This window comes from Aptenodytes patagonicus, chromosome Z (assembly GCF_965638725.1).
Source record: "Aptenodytes patagonicus chromosome Z, bAptPat1.pri.cur, whole genome shotgun sequence".
NCBI lineage: Eukaryota > Metazoa > Chordata > Aves > Sphenisciformes > Spheniscidae > Aptenodytes > Aptenodytes patagonicus.
Genome location: NC_134982.1, coordinates 84,702,895 through 84,720,830, shown reverse-complemented (window position 1 = coordinate 84,720,830; position 17,936 = coordinate 84,702,895). Strand labels below are relative to the sequence as shown.

The window sequence follows — 17,936 nt, the reverse complement described above, 5'->3', positions numbered from 1 at the left end:
GGATAGATGGATTCCGTTTTGATCAAGGAAATAAGCAGGTTGTCTAACACCAAACTGACTGTAGAACCTTTGTGCGTATTTTTTTTTTTTTTAAACAAATAAGCTGCTAAGGGGCACTGCCAACTCGCCAGGCCACCTCTGGAAAAGTCACTGCAGCGTGAGAAAGTTGCTAACAGAGGAGCTTTGCAAGGGGCCTTAGGAAGGTGGAAGACATATTATAGCCTCGTTCTCTAGTTTTTGTCCCCCAGCCACCAAATTTTGTATAGCTCTTGCAAAGCACAGAATTTAGGTTTTGACCAACAGCCTTCTTAAGTCTGTATGTCAAAGATCCGCCATCTATTCTCAAAGTACAATTAAAGATGTCGTTTAAAACCCAACAACTCTATTTCAATCCTGCCCTTCACGGTATCTTCCACATTTTAAAAATACAGGGACATGTACTGCAGCTATTCTCAGCTAGACCACTTTGCGAGTCAGGTTTCAGCTTTCAAAACCTTCCACAGAAGGAAAAGCTTTCAGCTATCCATCACGAAGTTCCAGCACCTTGTGTCCTTATTCTCAGGAGTAGCAATCGAAGAAACAAATGCCTCCCAAACGCTCTAACAGAAGTTATTTCCTGGATGCGCAGTACGCCTCTATACTCACTCACAGCAAGAAAACCTTCCCCCTTAAATGCCAAAGCTTACAGCAGTGAGAATGAACAACGTGCCACAATAAGCACAATGACACTAGCATGTAAGGCTACATTTTACATTTGCTTTTGTTTTGTACAAACCATAAAGACAACACGCAGTCCATAGGACGGCACTGCTTTGATATTTGTTTACCACATTATAAGACAGCCTGAATATACAAATAAAACCATCCTTCTATGAAATGTTACAGAGTAAAGAAAGCTGAACTTCCTCAAAAGAGAAGTATCTATACACTTTCCTGGGCCGAAGCCATATTATTAAAAAAACCACAACTGTATTCTGTATAAATGCTGAGAACAGCCTGTTAAGCAGATCAAAACCAAAAGCAGATTATACCAAACGTTCAGGGAACAAGACAGGATATTCTGTCTTCTACACATTCTTAATTCTTCTAATTTCTAGAACAGAAACGACACTGAAGATGTGACAAAGATTAATGTTCAGTAATGTGTGTGGAAATTAATGTATATACTCTCAATTACTATACAGCCTGCTTCTTCTCAAAGCCAGTACATTAAGAGTTGTGTGACAAATGTCACTACATCATTCTGATGTCATCTCAGTGACTTTCATAAATTTGTATTAATTTAACAGGAAAATTCGTGCTTTCCTTTATATACAGCACAAGAAGAATAATAAATTTATACAGCCTTCACGCTCTGGTGGATAGCAGTCTATTATGGGCGCTCTAAACAGCTTTAATTCCATTCAAATAAAACCAAATGCAAAGCTTAACTTCTGATGCAACAGGTGTATTTCAGAGCTGTAAACTTAAATAAGGACATTGTCTCATCTCAGATACGCTCTCCTGCTGGTGAGTGAATGTCAGAGAATTAGGCTCCTATCCTACAATTCTTAATCAGCATAGATAACCCCTAGAGAGCCAGTAACTAAAGGATACCAACTAAATCCAGGAAACCTTACTTTTTGTGGACGATCAGGGCCCAAGACTATGAACAACCACCGATTTATGGACAGGACAAATAACTGCAAGAGGCAGCTGTTCAATATACTTTGGTTGTTGGGTACACATATGTGCATCAGCATTTTAGTTCATATCAGGAATATGCCTTTTAAGGAAAACTCCCACTTACCATGCTCTGGTTTATAACATGGAAAAGTCCTGGAGAGTAAATTACTCTTCTGAATTGAACCATGTAAAAAAAAAAAATGTTCTCCACAAACATACAATGGAAAATAATTGAAGTTCAGTCTGTGGGACCCGACTGGAACTTGTCCAAAGTAAACCCCCCCCAAGTGCAGGTAATGTAGGTGCTGGATTCTCAGCACCAACCGTTCCCCTTACAGACCCGCTGCTACTCCATTATAACAGCTGCTAAGATAGACATAGCCACTAACTCTTTGTGATACACTTGCTTCCTGTTTCAGAAGGGCAGTATCATTAAACACAAGACAAAAAATTACTTCTTAAATTATATTTACCAAAAAAAAGCTCTCACCTGTGCTTGTTCTGGAGTTTCTCCTGCAAAGTAAAAGATGTAATGTTCTTCACTAAAGTGCTGAACTACTATCTGAAAACAGTTTGGCCTTAAAAATAAACAAAAAGTAAGTTTTATTAATCTTCACAATATTAACAGACACCTTCACTTGTTGATCTGTGCCAAAACAAAGTTTACACTGATCTAATACATTTCTGTTGTTTGTCTGTAAGGAGCATTGAACATTGCACCAATTTTTGTTTGTGTACATGTAGCATCATCTCACATGGAAAGAAGAAGAACTCCAACTAGAAAATTTCTCAGGTGCTTCAAAACTGCATTTTGTTTTGAATGTATTATGTCATTTTAAGAAAACCGCACTTAAGTACAACTAGTTTGTTTTGGAACGCTGAGGAACTTTTAGAATGGCCTGTACTGAACAGGCATGTGTGCTGACTTACAGTCAAGGCAAAAAATAGCCATCTGGTAATGGAAAAGACTTGTCAACGAGGAATATTCCTAGAGACTTTAAAAGCAGGAGAGGTTCAGCATTAGTTCTCAACCAATTAATCATACATTAAGGATTTGTTCTTGCAGGAGTTCAGGAAACAATATTAACATAAGGAATCCCCTATCTGAATGTGTCCCACGGCTCTCGCGACCAATAAAATGTGCATTGGATCACATTCAATATATGTGACAAAAACCTCTACAACCTTAAATGCAATTATAGTGTCTTTGCCATTTTGTGTACCTCCACTTATTTGCCAAAAAGTCAATCAAAAATACTTTGTTTTGTTAAATTACAAGCTATTTAAAGTGCACACTTCACTCATGACCTTCCACACTGTGCTCAAGGAAATTTAGCTCTCCCCAGACCAGTGTTACATGAAGGATCGTACTTCATCTGCAAAGGAGTTTCAGCCTTCAGTTCCCCCGTCCGTTTCAACGCCTGGAGAAACGCTGACACGGCACTCTGTGGCCATGCCGCAGAAGGGTGGGGGAGAGCAGGAAATAGCCAGGTCTGGGGCTAATTAAATCATTGCCACCAAAGAACCATGCAAAGCTACAGACTTCACTGTACTTCTGAGAAAAGAGCAAAGGCCATTTTTACCAGCTGCTTAAAATGCAGGAGGAACTTTGTCTCAGCTACAGTTCCTCACTAGCAGTTTCCTCAAATGGTGCAACCATGCATCTCCTCCTACCCACATTTAGTACCACTTACTGCCCAACCACACTTTAACCCACAGCACAGCGTTTCTTAAAAGCTGTTTGAGAGACAGTCACTGTTAACCAAAATGTTCCTTGTTTACAATATACACCAAAGCTTCCTGCATAATTGCCTCCTTACATAAGGAACATTTCAGTAATTTTTTTATTACTGTTCTGGTACTCTTTATCTGTATCTACATTCCTCATTCTGTTACTTTAATGCATTTTTCAAAATTATTAAAGAGATTTTAAAAAAACCAAAACATATCAAACAAAAGCACCAGTCTTTGCAGCTTAAGAAATGCCACTAATTTTAAGCATTTGTCTTAGAAGTTTTTTCACAAAAATAACTAGGTTGACTTTATATAATTTTTTAATAAATATTAAGATCCATGGGATAACCAGAATTTCTGTCTAACACTTGTAGGAGTAAGTGTACCTATTTCTTCCATATGACATTACAATACAGGACGGTGGACTTCTTTTTGTAACTACCAATGAACAAATACGTAAACTCTTTCTTGTTAATTACCAACGATATCTGAAAGACTTTTGATTCTCAACTTCTTTGCTGATATCACATCCCCAATCACATCACATCAAAATATTACGGTAAATGAGATTTGATGTGAAAATTATCTCTGAATATAGTAATTGTGCAAAAACAATTTCTGAGGATATTGACTTATATGAACTAGTTTACTGCTAAGTTGGTCTAATTTAACAAAAGTACTTGTTCTTAAATAGAAAAGCACTGACAGACTCCGTCTAACCAAGTTAGCTTTCAAATACCTATCAAAAGAATGTATATCTTTTGGAATTGACAAAATTCTTGATCTTGTCAATTCTCAGTTCAAAAGGATTAAAACCCCTCAGTTCATAATCTGACGGTAAATGAAACATGGAACAATTAATGCACTCAATATTAAAAAAAAGACAATGCAGAAAAGCTCAAACCATCATCACATCTTATTTCAGAATAAAACTTTAATACTAAATTCTAAAATTTCTAACTAGAAGTTGTTTATGCACAGTACTAGCAATCGAGTTGCCATGGCTAAACAAGCTACTACTCATCAGCCACATCCGTCCACATATGCTCTTGCAACCCACACCAACTAGACTCTTGGTATGAACCAAGAGCCACAGCGCAAGTCAGGGCTACTTGTTCACTAGGGACATATTGCCCGTTATCTTGTACATGCCTCAAACCAGCAGTCAGCTCTCCTGCTGCACATACGAGAATTAAAAGCCAGTGTCCTACCTGCCAAACAAACTGTCATGTACTCCGTAGACGGAACACACGCTAAGGTCTATTAGTCCTTTGGGTTTTGTGGCTCGCTTTTCACTTTCAAAATAAATAAGTTGGGCATCATTTCCCTCTAATATAAAGTACAAGTTTTTCCACCTCTTTCCTTTACCTGTAGAAGAGTCAAGCAAAAAGTCACGATATTGTTTAAAAGAAAGTGTAGATTTTGTAAATGAAGAAAACAAAAGAGGGCAGTAAAGTTTTTGTCAAATTGCAAACAGAAGACCAATGTACAGGTAATCACACTTAAGTTATAGTATCAGTATACATACTCAATTTTATGCAACATGTGGCTAAAACTAGACCCTCTTCACAGATGCAGGTAGAGTTGCAAAAGGTTCTTTAAACATTTTCACTAATTTCAACAGGATTAAGCAAGTGCATATGAGCTGCCTGGACAGCGAGTTCCTGACAGTGTTAAGACTGTATCTACACAGTTTGCAAATAATGATGTCGTGGATCCCATTTATTACAATTTTAATTAAGAAATAGACTCTTGACATGAGAAAGTTACTCCGAAACTCTGACCAATGTTTAACAGATTGCATTAGAGTATCTTAAAACAGTACAGCTGAAGAACAGAAATGGGAATATGCTATATGCAAACTTAAATCAGAACCATGCCCCAGACAAAACCATATATAGGAATCTGGCTGGTTCCACTTGTTTCGGAGAAGACGTTCTCTGAACTACAATGGATTAGGAACTTTCTGCAACTAATTAATGCATAAGTCACAGTACCATTTAGAAAAAACCTTCAGCCTTAATTTTGTATTTTGATCATCATAAATCCACCATGGACCTCAATAAATGAGTACTAGCACTGCTTGAAAAGACAAATCTAACATCCACCTACTACACTGTCTCCTAGATGGAAGAGTGATTTTATTGAATTTGTTCCATATGCAGCTATATGCATCTCTCTACACCTACTCAGTACTCCGGTTTGCACATTTAAAGTATCGCATTATCTCTTTTAGCTAAAGGTTTTGAATTAATTCTTATTTGATTCCTTACTCTATGACATCCCTCTACACCTTCTCTCAGAATCAGCCTTCTCAATAGAAGAGATGTTTTCCTTGTTCTGTTCAGAGGGTCTACAGTTTGGGGTGGTTTGTTGTTTTTTTTTTTAAATGTCTCATTTTTAATTAAATGTAATTTATTTTTTTTAATATTTGTCTATATTTAAAATCATACCTTCTTTTTAAATTTTGGTCACTATCCAGATTACTGTCTGTAACTTATCCTTCTAGTTATGGTCTCTGTCATTTGCAGAAATTTTATTATTGATAGATTTTCTGCTTCCGTTAGTGTTAATTTTTTAGAACAGTAGAAATGTAACACTTGGTAAGGGACTAGCTTCCTCAGAACTTCAAAGACTTGCTCAATGGCAATTCTTCAGGGTTATATTGAGATGAGTCAAGCAGTCAGCTTTTAATGTATTTATTACATGTTGACTGTGTCAGTGTTAGAACCCTAAAAACGTTGCTATGTATCTTGTACAGCAGTATATACATTTTAAATTTAAGATTTAAAACATATGACCTAACTTGGAATAACAAAATTAAACCAGCTGTGCTCTCCAACGAATGTACAGATTTATACTATTCTAGCTCTCTCTAACCTAGTCTATCAGCTAGAATTCAACGAGTTCCATATTAAATACAAACACTTTTTATGAAAATATACTTCATTTAATGAGTTTGAATGCTACCTTTGACAAGGATGCCTAGTTTTTGTGCTGTGTTCTGATTTTTTTCAGAACAACTGCCAATCAGCATTTGCACACTGCATGTAATTTTACGTATCATGTTGTTCTATTCATGTACTACTTAAGGAAAGAGATCTTTCATACCCTTCACACACTTTCTAGAACCTCTTGCCACTTCAGTTTTGTCCTTTCTAGTACCACTACTACACTAAATGCACTAAGTATGTATGTTCAGCTTGGAGAAGAGAAAGCTGAGGGGGTGACCTCGTCACTGAGGGGTGACCTCATTGCAGTCTACAACTTCCTCAAGGGGGGCAGCGGAGGGAGAGGTGCTGATCTCCTCTCTCTGGTGACCAGCGATAGGACACGAGGAAATGGAATGAAGCTGCGTCAGGGGAAGTTCAGGCTGGACATTAGGAAAAGGTTCTTCACTGAGAGGGCGGGCGGTCCCTGGAACAGGGTGCCCAGGGAAGTGGTCACGGCACCAAGCCTGTCAGAGTTCAAGGAGCATCTGGGTGATGCCCTAAGTCATATGGTTGAGTTTTATGTAGTCCTGTGAGGAGCAGGGAGTTGGACTCGATGATCCTTATGGGTCCCTTCCAACTCAAGATATTCTGTGATCCATATCTGCATTTTTTTAGGAAAAAAATTCATAGAAGTAAACATAACTCACTTTTTTTCAGAAGATAACCTTTTTTGACAATATTTTTATAAAAAGCATCCTTTGTTTTCCGACGAATTGTATTGTAGATTTCTTTTCCATCCACTGTATCGTTAAGCACTTGTTCTTGGTGCTGGTAAATATGTAAGAAAAACATATTTTAAGCTCAGAAATCACCATTAAAAAATTGCATGCTATTAAACTGCAACCAGGATCATCTTACTGAATGCTACCAACTCACTACTATTGTTCTCTCATACATTTTAATAAAGCAATATAATTTTTCATACAATACCCTTGCTAGAAATGTAATATAACTATTTCCGTATTTCCAGAATTATGACAGAGGAGAAAAGTTTTCAATCCAGACCAACTTCTACAAAGTAACATTGTGTCTTTTTCATATTAAATAAAAAGCAGCATCTTTCACCGTGATTTCTGTTAAATTTATGCAAGGTTTTAAAGATTTATCTAGCTTCTGTCTTCTACCAAAGCTTTTGGGACTGAGTAATCATGGATAAACTCTGAGGCAACAAGAGTTGTGTAGATCACAATTAAAACCAACTCAAAGTTGCACGGTCCCTCATTAATCTCATTAGAACTCACATGTCCTAACTGAGAAGCACTCAAGACAAGAGAAGAAAGCAGAAAAAAAGATAAATTCGCACAGAAAACTGTAGGATCTGGAAACACAAGTAACAAATGAGAATGGCCAAAAGCCAAGCCAAGTTTGACCTTACTGAGTAAGCTGGTCAGCAAAAGTTCTTTAGCCGTAAGAAAACATGAAAAGCAAGACTGTCAAGCAGTGAGAAGAGCATTGAGATGAAAAACGACATATGAACTGGCTCATACTAAATATTCTGCTTTTCTTCCTGCCCATATATCTACAAGAATTATGATTTTGAACAACATGACAAAAGCAAGATGAAAAATACTTTGGTAATACTAACACGAATTACAGGACCTACAATGGAAGCAACATCCAGATGTTTATGAGCTCAAGATAATCTCCATAACATAATTATGCAAGGAACAGTGCACAAAACAACCGATCTAGTGACAAATATTTTTAAGTACATTTCATATTAGACACAGGAAGTCAATCAGACTGACCCTAAAGGTATGGAAGACTTTTGAATTTTTTTTCCCCTCAAAAACATAGAGCATGGTAATATGTGGAAGGTAGATAACACAAAGCTGAACACAAATTGCACCACTGACCACTAAATTGTTAAACAAAGTCACAAATATATCTGAATAGGTTAAAAGAATCTGAAGTAGTCTCACATGGAAAATTAGTCAATGCAGAGAAGATTATTAATGCAGGAACTGTAAGTGCATATGCAAAAAGTTAAAATTAAGACAATTACTGCCATGATTCAAGAGGAATGATGGAGCATGAGGGAAGTTACTAGTGAAGCCTCTCAAGGAGCAGTCTCAAGATTCGTATTTGCTTTTTGTCCCAACCACATTACCGAGCGCGAGTTAACAGCAGCAAACAACTGGGAAGCACTGATGACACAACACAATTAGCAGTATAGGAAAGAACAGAACAACCAGGTGTAAGTCTACTAGTACAACATAAAAGTTACACCTGTTGATACTTACCACTAGAACACAGAAAATGAGAAACTTGGAACAGCTGAGTCATTCACAGGACTGATCTATGATATAACGTGGCTATGACAACATAGTGGGTCTGGCAGGGATGGAGTTAACTTTTGTCACAGCAGCCCCTCTGGTACTGTGTTTTGGTTTTGTGACTAAAACAGTGCTGGCAACTCTTGCTGATCAGTGCTCGCACAGCCTCAAGACTTCCTCCACTTCCCACACTGCCCCCCTCCTCAGCGAGGTGGCTTGGGTGGGCAAGATGCTGGGCACAGACGCAGCCGGGACAGCTGATGCCAACTGACCAAAGGGATATTCCACACCATGTAACATCATGATCAGCAATAGAACCGTGTGTGTGTGGGGTTGTCTTCCTGGGCAACCACTGCTCAAGAGACCAGCTGGGCATCAGTCTGCTTGTGGGAGGTGGTGAGTGATTGCCTGATTGCCTTTGCATCAACCCCACCATCCCTTCCTTTGCTTATTAAACTGTATTTATCTCAACCCAGAGGTTTGTTTTTTGCTTTTGCCCCCATCTTGCAGGAGAGGGGAGTGTGCAAACAAAGGTGTGGGTCCTTAGCTGCTCATCAGGGTCAACCTACCACAGAAAATGACACCTATTCTAAGATATTTCTGTTAAGTATTTTCCAGACAGAAAGGGAATTACCCATGACATGGTACTCTAAACTGTTCTGGTCCACCACATTCAAGAAAGGTGAGCTCGCACCAAAATTAGTGGCAGCAGGGCAACTACAAGAACATTACAAAGGGACAGGATCAGCTTTGGTATGCTTAGCTTAGTGAGCTGACTAAGGGAGAGTACAGGAAATGTTCTCGTATTAATACGACAGATCTCACAAAGGGGTATGAATTGACTGTAACTCTAGGGAGGAAATTAAAGGCAAATTTCTAACCATTGAAACAGGAAAGTTTGGGAACAGAGAGGGAACAAAATATACACGTATACTTTATCACTAGCTATAAGCTTATGAAAAGCTAGATGATGTAGTGTGCTTATTACTGGTGGTCTCTTGGGATGAACTTCTGCTATGGGGCAAGAGCACTCAAGAACAAGCCCTGCAATCATCATCCCTAAAGCTTTTCTGTGCATACAGGTTTCCTCTGACAGAAGAAAAGTCCCAGACACAGAAGACAGGAGGGGAGCCTGGTTCCCCCTAACATGGGACTAAGGCACAGCACGGTTGAGCCAGGGACCAGAGCTAGGGGCACACAGCAGAGGATGAGCACCTCAGAGGACAGATAGAGCTTACCATATTGTCTGTTGACTACAAGCCAACCTTTGGTAAGTGAATGCATTTGAGGATAAAACAAAAGAAACATGCAAGCTGAAAACATTAAAATTGGAGGTGATGCTGTTTAACTACCATTGGTATCTCTGCTGTAATTCAGTTCATAAATTGATTTGATGATGATTAGGTCTGTCTCTTCAACAACAAATGCTCAGAGATGAAATCTTACCTGCATTGGAACAGGATCTTTAAGGTAATATCCTTCAACAATCTGTTCTTTTCTATAGTGCTCAATGATGTCAGCAATACTGTTCCATTAAGAAAAAGAGGATTCAAATGTTAAACAGGTTAGTTTTTCCTCTGTTTGAGAATTTGCTTTTCCATACAACCACAGAAAACTCAAAGTTTTAATAAAATCAAGTGTTAAACATCATAATCTCATTTGTAGCAATGCGAATTTACTAATATACTGAAGTCAAGAAAGTTCACAAAACTGTATTCAGAATGTATTAATTCTAAACTCTGCAAAATATTTTAATTAGTTGCTTAAAAATGCCAAATGAGGACACTGCTTTTTCCATATTCAAGTAGCACATGTGCATTACCAGCTCTCCAACCAGGCTAAAAATTGCTATGTCATTGGCAATAATTTTCAGTCCTAGAGTAACTAGGGAAGGGGAATGGGAAATACCGCAAGTGCAGAGCAATTTCTTTCTAGGAGGACAGGAATAGGAAACAGAAAAGGTTTGTAGCAGGGTTTATACAGATTTCACTTGGAAATCACTGAGCTATCCTGTTAAATTAAATACTCAATCAGTACCACTCCTCTACAGGGTAGCATTCATGACAATCACCAGATTCAGATTGCAATTGTGTTTGGAAGGCTCAGGAGAGAAGTAGTGACAGATACAAGCTGAAATTCAAGGCATCTGAGTTGCTCTAACTTATTTTTGCAGTTACTGAAATTTACACTGGAATAAAGAACAGCAACATGAACATCAATAGAAATTAATCATTTGTATGCAAAATATCAACCTAAAAAAAGAACTAAATAATTAAGTAGAAAACAAAATATACTGAGTGTGCCTTCTCACTTCATGCATACTTAGCTGTCTGTGCAAAGATAGACAAGGCATGCAGCAATGAAAGCTTTGACCTGTTACAATTGGATATGGTTGTGTCCAACACAGGAACAGTATCTGATACTGTAAAAATAATCTCAAAAAACATTTAAATAAAGCTATAGCAAGACAACTTTGTTCACTTTTCTCTCTCACATTCTAAAGCTATGAACTAGTGCACGCTTGATAAAATAACTAATCTTCCCACAAATATTTTTGTTTTTCAGGTATGTAGAATGGCATGAATTTCTCTTTCAGTATTACTGAAATCAAATAATTCCTTTCAATTTTTACCGAGATGCAACCTGCATCATTTTCTGCATAAAAATTTAAGCTTTGCCACTACAGAAAATAATGACTCAGTCATTATATTTTGTACGTTGAATACCATGAGATGTTGGCAGTAGCTAAGTAAAACAGCATTATATAACTATATAATTTTTCGCACTCACTTAAGAATACCTTGACTGTCAATGCCTCCTCTCCTTCCTTGGTTAAAAATGCCAGCAAGAGTTCCTCAATATAAGGAGCAGGTGCCTAATTTCTTCCAATTTTGTAAAATGGGCTGAAGAATAAACTCAGTTATATTTGAAAACGCCTTTTGTAATTAAAGTACCACATAGACTAGGACTTTATGCCTTGATGGAGCAACTAAGGGCTTGGCTCTGCAGCCCTCTCCTCCCTCAAGTGAACTCGGTTCAGATGGTCACTTTTTATATTACCTTACCACTACGACAGCTCAAACGCCTGAAAAAACTGAACACTGCAAACACAAAGATACCAGCTATCTCTAGACAAGTACACTACAGAATGTGAATTACAAGTGATCAGAGTTATCTAACATGTAAAACGTCAACCATGAAATCAGACTGACCACAAAACTTATCTAGGGGACAGGAAAATGAATCATAGTCTTCCTCAATGTCTGACGGCAACAAAAATCCTACTTAACAAAATGCATCAAGGAAGGTATAAATAAACATGGATTTAAAAAAAAACCCAACAAACATTAAACTTGGTTTGATATACAGAAATAAAGATGGATTTCAAGACTACATTACAGTTACTTTAGTAATTTTAAAACGCTCAGCATAGGGCTTGTTAAGTACCCCAGGACTTGGCTACACCGCCATGAGCAGTTATTTTTTTTTTAATACTTAAAGAGTGAATTGAGAGTTATTCCAACAGCTGATATTTCAAGTGACAAAGAATCCAGAAAGCAGAACTAAACAACACCATTCTATACACTGTTAAATTATAAAGACAAAGAATTACTATTAAACCCATATTGTTCAGCCCGTCACAATACAGATTAATCTACCAGTTGAAACAAAATTATCTTCCAATCGTCTAAGTTTTCAAATTGTGCTGTCTCTCAAATTCAAGATAACTTGAAAGCTTGTTCAGTCTATATACTATTGAGCCAACGTTTCTTATCTTCTCCTTTGACATAGAATCACTAGAAATAAAGAAGAACCCCTAATGTTACAGATTTTCTTGAATGCTACCTGTTATGTAGGTTGAATTTTGGAAAGAAGGCAGGTAGAGAGAAGAAAATGACAGGAGAAATGGCCTGGTATGCTTTTCCTACCACATGTTCTACCACATGTTCTAAAATAAGAATTGAAACATTAATAAATGCAATCCTACGTAAAAACACTATGAAACACATATGGAAGTTATTCACAGAAGGGTTGAGCACAGAAAGCAGTTCTAGAGACCACCTAGCCCAAGCCCTCAGCTCAAAGCAGAGTCAACGATGGCAGGTTGCTCTGGCCCTTGTTCAGTCATATCCTGAGCATCTCCAAGGATGGAGACTCCGTACCTTTCTGAGTAACTTGTTCCAGTCTTCGATCACCCTCATAGTAAAAGCCATACACCAGTAATTGCACATCTTCGGACTGAGGTCTCATGACAGAGTTATTAAATCATGACTGTACAAGGTCTGCCTGGGATGGAGTTAATTTTCTTCGTAGCAGCCCATGCAGCGCTGCGTTTTAGACGTGTGACTGAAATGCTGTGTTGATAGCACACCAGTGTTTGACTATTGCTGAGCCATACTTACAGTGTTGAAGCTTTCCTTTTTCCACACTCTGCTCCCCTGCGCCCACCCCGCAAGTAGGACAGGGGTGGGCGAGGAGCTGGGAGCGGACACAGCAGGGGAGCTGGCCTGAACCAGCCAAAGGGATATTCCCTGCCACATGTCACGCTCAGCAATAAAAGCTCAAGAAGGGGAGGAGGAAGAGGGGGACGTTAAAAGACCTGTGGAGGGGCAACCCCAGCCAGCAGCTAAACACCCTGCAGTGCTTGTTCATTCCCTGCCCTCTGGACAGGGGAGAAAACGGGAAAAGCAAATGGGACAAAACTCGTGGGTCAAGATAAAGACAGTTTAATAAGTGAAGGGGAGAGGGGGGCAGGGGAGGCCAGTGATGCAAAAGCAATCACTCACCACCTCTCACAAGACGACTGATGCTCAGACAGTCTAAGCAACACCCACCTTGGAAGATGAAACATTCCCTCTGGTTTTTATTGATGAGCATATCTCTGTGATCAATTTGGGTCTCTGGAAAACAGAGAAAGCCTCAACGCTGTGCAAGCACTGCTCAGCAAGCACCGAAACACTGGTGTGTTATGAACACCATTTTAGTCACAACTCTGAATCATGGCACCATGCTGGCTGCTGTAAAGAAAATTAACTCCACCCCAGTCAGACTCTGTACAACCACCAAGACACGGCTTTGCCAATTTTTCCATGAAAATGTAGAAAGATGGCTAATGGAGTAATTTGTTATCCATGGATTAAACAGAAAGATCCACAAAAGTTAAACGCTTTACTAAAGTCCATGGGAAAATACTCCTTTGTTACACAGTCAACATAATTCCCGCAATACGTACGCAATATAGGTGCTATATATTGGGACCTTCGGGTGGACAGCTAAAAGACTACAGGTTGGCTGTTCTGCAGAGCTGATACAAGAGAACGAAATAATGACAGCAGATGTCTGTATGACAGACCGCAAACACAGCCCGTCAGTCCTACTCATCAACAGAAATTTTAAGCAATTTACATACAGAGTGCTGGGAGCACATGCAAAAGGAACAGGTTGGTGGAAAAATAAGTCTTCCTACGCAGCACAGACTATGAGATTCCTGAGATGTACCCAGGACCTCTTTCCCTATGATCACCTGGAGTAACTTCCTCCGGAATACAAACGGACATAGTGTTGCTTATATAGGTTATCGTGGTTCCAGTCCCATGTCTGGATATGCAAAATTTCCGAGAAACAAAACAAACTTCTTTAATTTTGTGTTTCCTTACTATTCTTTAGCTTCTTACTTTTGTATGGAAAATCTTCGTCTATAATTTATTGAGACTATAACTGTCATCAATACTCTGTAGACAAAGAGCAGATTGCTTTCATTTTATCTTTTACCCCAATTACAATCACAAAAACTGTAAGAGAATATTAAAAATACTCTACTACCAAGGATGATTTTGTAAAGATCTAGTCTAATACTGGTATCAGATTTTGAAGGAGATACCTTGAGAGCATTTCTTGAAACAGCTTAATATAAAAAAGCTTATAGTTAATGGAAACTGTCGAACAGATGCATATAGAATCATAGAATCACAGAGTAGTTTGGGTTGGAAGGGACCTCTAAAGGTCATCTAGTCCAACCCCCCTGCCGTGGGCAGGGACATCTTCCACTAGATCAGGTTGCTCAGAGCCCCCGTCCAACCTGACCTGGAATGTTTCCAGGGATGGGGCATCCACCCTGGAAACACTCTGGGCAACCTGGGCCAGTGCTTCACCACCCTCAGCATAAAAAATTTCTTCCTTATAACTAGTCTAAATCTACCCCCCTTTAGTTTAAAGCCATTCCCCCTTGTCCTGCCGCAACAGGCCCTGCTGAAAAGTTTGCCCCCATCTTTTCTAGAAGCCCCCTTTAAGTACTGATAGGCTGCAAGAAGGTCTCCCCGAAGCCTTCTCTTCTCCAGGCTAAACAACCCCAACTCTCTCAGCCTTTCTTCACAGGAGAGGTGCTCCAGCCCCCTGGTCATTTTCATGGCCCTCCTCTGGACCCGCTCCAACAGGTCCGTGTCTTTCTTATGCTGAGGACTCCAGAGCTGGACGCAGTACTGCAGGTGGGGTCTCCCCAGAGCAGAGTAGAGGGGCAGAATCACCTCCCTCGACCTGCTGGCCACGCTGCTTTGGATGCAGCCCAGGATACGATTGGCCTTCTGGGCTGCGAGCACACATTGCTGGCTCATGTCCAGCTTTTCATCCACCAGTACCCCCAAGTCCTTCTCAGCAGGGCTGCTCTCAATCCCTTCATCCCCCAGCCTGTATTGTTAGCAGGGGTTGCCCTGACCCAGGTGCAGGACCCTGCACTTGGCCTTGTTAAACCTCATGAGGTTCACATGGGCCCACTTCTCCAGCTTGTCCAGGTCCCTCTGGATGGCATCCCATCCCTCTGGCATGTCGACCACACCACTCAGCTTGGTGTCATCTGCAAACTTGCTGAGGGTGCACTCGATCCCACTGTCTATGTCATTGATGAAGATATTAAACTGTACCGGTCCCAATACGGACCCCTGTGGACACCACTCGTCACTGATCTCCATCCGGACATTGAGCCGTTGACCACTGCCCTCTGGATGCGACCATTAATTCCTCACCCACCAGACAGTCCACCCACCAAATCCATACCTCTCCAGTTTAGAGAGAAGGATGCTGTGGGGGACCACGTCAAAGGCCTTGCAGAGGTCCAGATAGACGACATCTGTAGCCCTTCCCGTGTCCCCTGATGTAGTCACTCCATCATAGAAGGCCACTAGGTTCGTCGGGCAGGACTTGCCCCTGGTGAAGCCATGCTGGCTGTCTTGAATCACCTCCCTGTCCTCCAGGTGCCTCAGCATAGTTTCCAGGAGGATCTGTTCCATGATCTTCCCAGGCACAGAGATGAGACTGACTGGCCTGTATTTCCCCGGGTCTTCCTTTTTTCCTTTTTTAAAAATAGGGGTTATGTTTCCCGTTTTCCAGTCAGTGGAAACTTCACCGGACTGCCACGACTTCTCAAATACGATGGATAGTGGCTTAGCAACTTCTTCCTCCAGTTCCATCAGGACCTACGGATGGATCTCATCGGGTCCCATGGACTTGTGCACCTTCAGGTGCCTTAGATGGTCTCGAACCTGGTGTTCTCCCACAGTGGGCGGCTCTTCATTCTCCCAGTCCCTGCCTTTGCCTTCTGCAACTTGGGCGGTGAGGCTCAGGCACTTGTTGGGGAAGACCAAGGCAAAAAAGTCATTGAGTACCTCCGCCTTCTCTGTCCACATTTTCCCTCATCTTCCTTTTATCCCCGTCGTACCTATAGAAACTTTTCTTGTTGCCCTTGATGTCCCTGGCCAGATTTAATTCTATCGGGGCTTTAGCTTTCCTAACCTGATCCCTGGCTGCTCGGACAACTTCTCTGTATTCCTCCCAGGCTACCTGTCCTTGCTTCCACCCTCTGCAGGCTTCCTTTTTGTGTTGGAGTTTGTCCAGGAGCTCCTTGTTCATCCATGCAGGCCTCCTGGTGTTTTTGCCTGACCTCCTCTTTGTTGGGGTGCATTGCTCCTGAGCTTGAAGGAGGTGATCCTTGAATATTACCCAGCTTTCTTGGGCCCCTCTTCCCTCCAGGGCTTTGTCCCATGGCACTCTACCAAGCAGATCCCTGAAAAGGCCAAAGTCTGCTCTCCTGACGTCCAGAGCGGTGAGCTTGCTGTGTGCCCTCAGGATCTTGAACTCCACCATTTTGTGGTCACTGCAGCCCAGGCTGCCCTGAGCTTCAGACTCCTCACCAGCCCCTCCTTGTTGGTGAGAACAAGGTCCAGCATAGCACCTCTCCTCGTTGGCTCCTCTACCACTTGGAGAAGGAAGTTATCAGATTGCTTATGCCCTGCCGTGTTGTCCCTCCAACAGATGTCGGGGTGGCTGAAGTCCCCCATGACGATCAGGGCGTGTGAGCATGAGGCTGCTCCTATCTGTCTATAGAGGGCCTCATCCGCTCGGTCTTCCTGGCCAGGTGGCCTGTAGGAGATCCGCACCACAATGTCACCTGTCCCTGCCTTCCCTTTAATCCTGACCCATAAGCTCTCGGTCAACTGTTCATCCATCCCCAGGCAGAGCTCCATGCACTCCAGCTGGTCATTGACACAGAGGGCGACACCCTCTCCTCGTCTCCCCTGCCCATCCTTCGTAAAGAGCCTGTATCCCTCCATCCCAACAGTCCAACCATAGGAGCCATCCCACCATGTCTCCATGATGCCAGTAAGGTCGTAGCTCTGCAGACGTGTGCACGTCTCTAACTCCTCTTGTTTATTCCCCATGCTACATGCGTTTGCATAGACGCATTGAAGTTGTGCCCCCGATGAAGCTGTCTTACTGGCTGGAGTTCCTTTATGCTGCTCTTCAGGCGCTCTCCTGCTGACCTGTGTTCCTCCTCCAGGCTCTGGGCATCTATTGCTGGCCCTGGCATCAAACTGGTAGGAGTGGGACGGACTGAGGTTCCCCTCCCCCAGCATCTCTAGTTTAAAGCCCTCTTCACCAGCTTGGCAAGAAGCAGTACTTCTTGAATCTGGTATTTTCACCTTGAAGACAAACGCTACATTTTTAGGTAAGCCACAAAGACAGAACTCTCTGCACCAAGAAATGCTTATAAATAGTTTCATTATCTTGCATAAATTCATGCTTTGTATACCTCTGTTCTGGATTCAATGCCTTTTGTTGTTTTTTAGCCACTTCCAATTATTCCATACAACAAAACAACGTTAGTCTTCACAGATTTAAAGATGTCTTTCTTACAGTATCCCCATTAAATGAACTAATACAAGAATTAAAAAGCCCACAAAGTTATTCTCTTTCCTGCTCCTTATTTATTGCCCCC

General features: G+C 40.9%; 1 protein-coding gene across 1 annotated transcript in view; it reads right to left on the bottom strand.

The window, feature by feature from the left end:
* RASA1 (RAS p21 protein activator 1) overlaps window positions 1-17,936 on the bottom strand; it is a 69,019-nt gene that overhangs the window by 21,560 nt on the left and 29,523 nt on the right. Inside the window, exons 9-12 of the mRNA XM_076363054.1 lie at window positions 10,115-10,193; window positions 7,040-7,160; window positions 4,611-4,767; window positions 2,156-2,243 (exon numbers count right to left, since the gene is read on the bottom strand). Coding sequence (XP_076219169.1) covers window positions 2,156-2,243; window positions 4,611-4,767; window positions 7,040-7,160; window positions 10,115-10,193 — 445 coding nt within the window. The remainder of the gene's footprint in view (window positions 1-2,155; window positions 2,244-4,610; window positions 4,768-7,039; window positions 7,161-10,114; window positions 10,194-17,936) is intronic.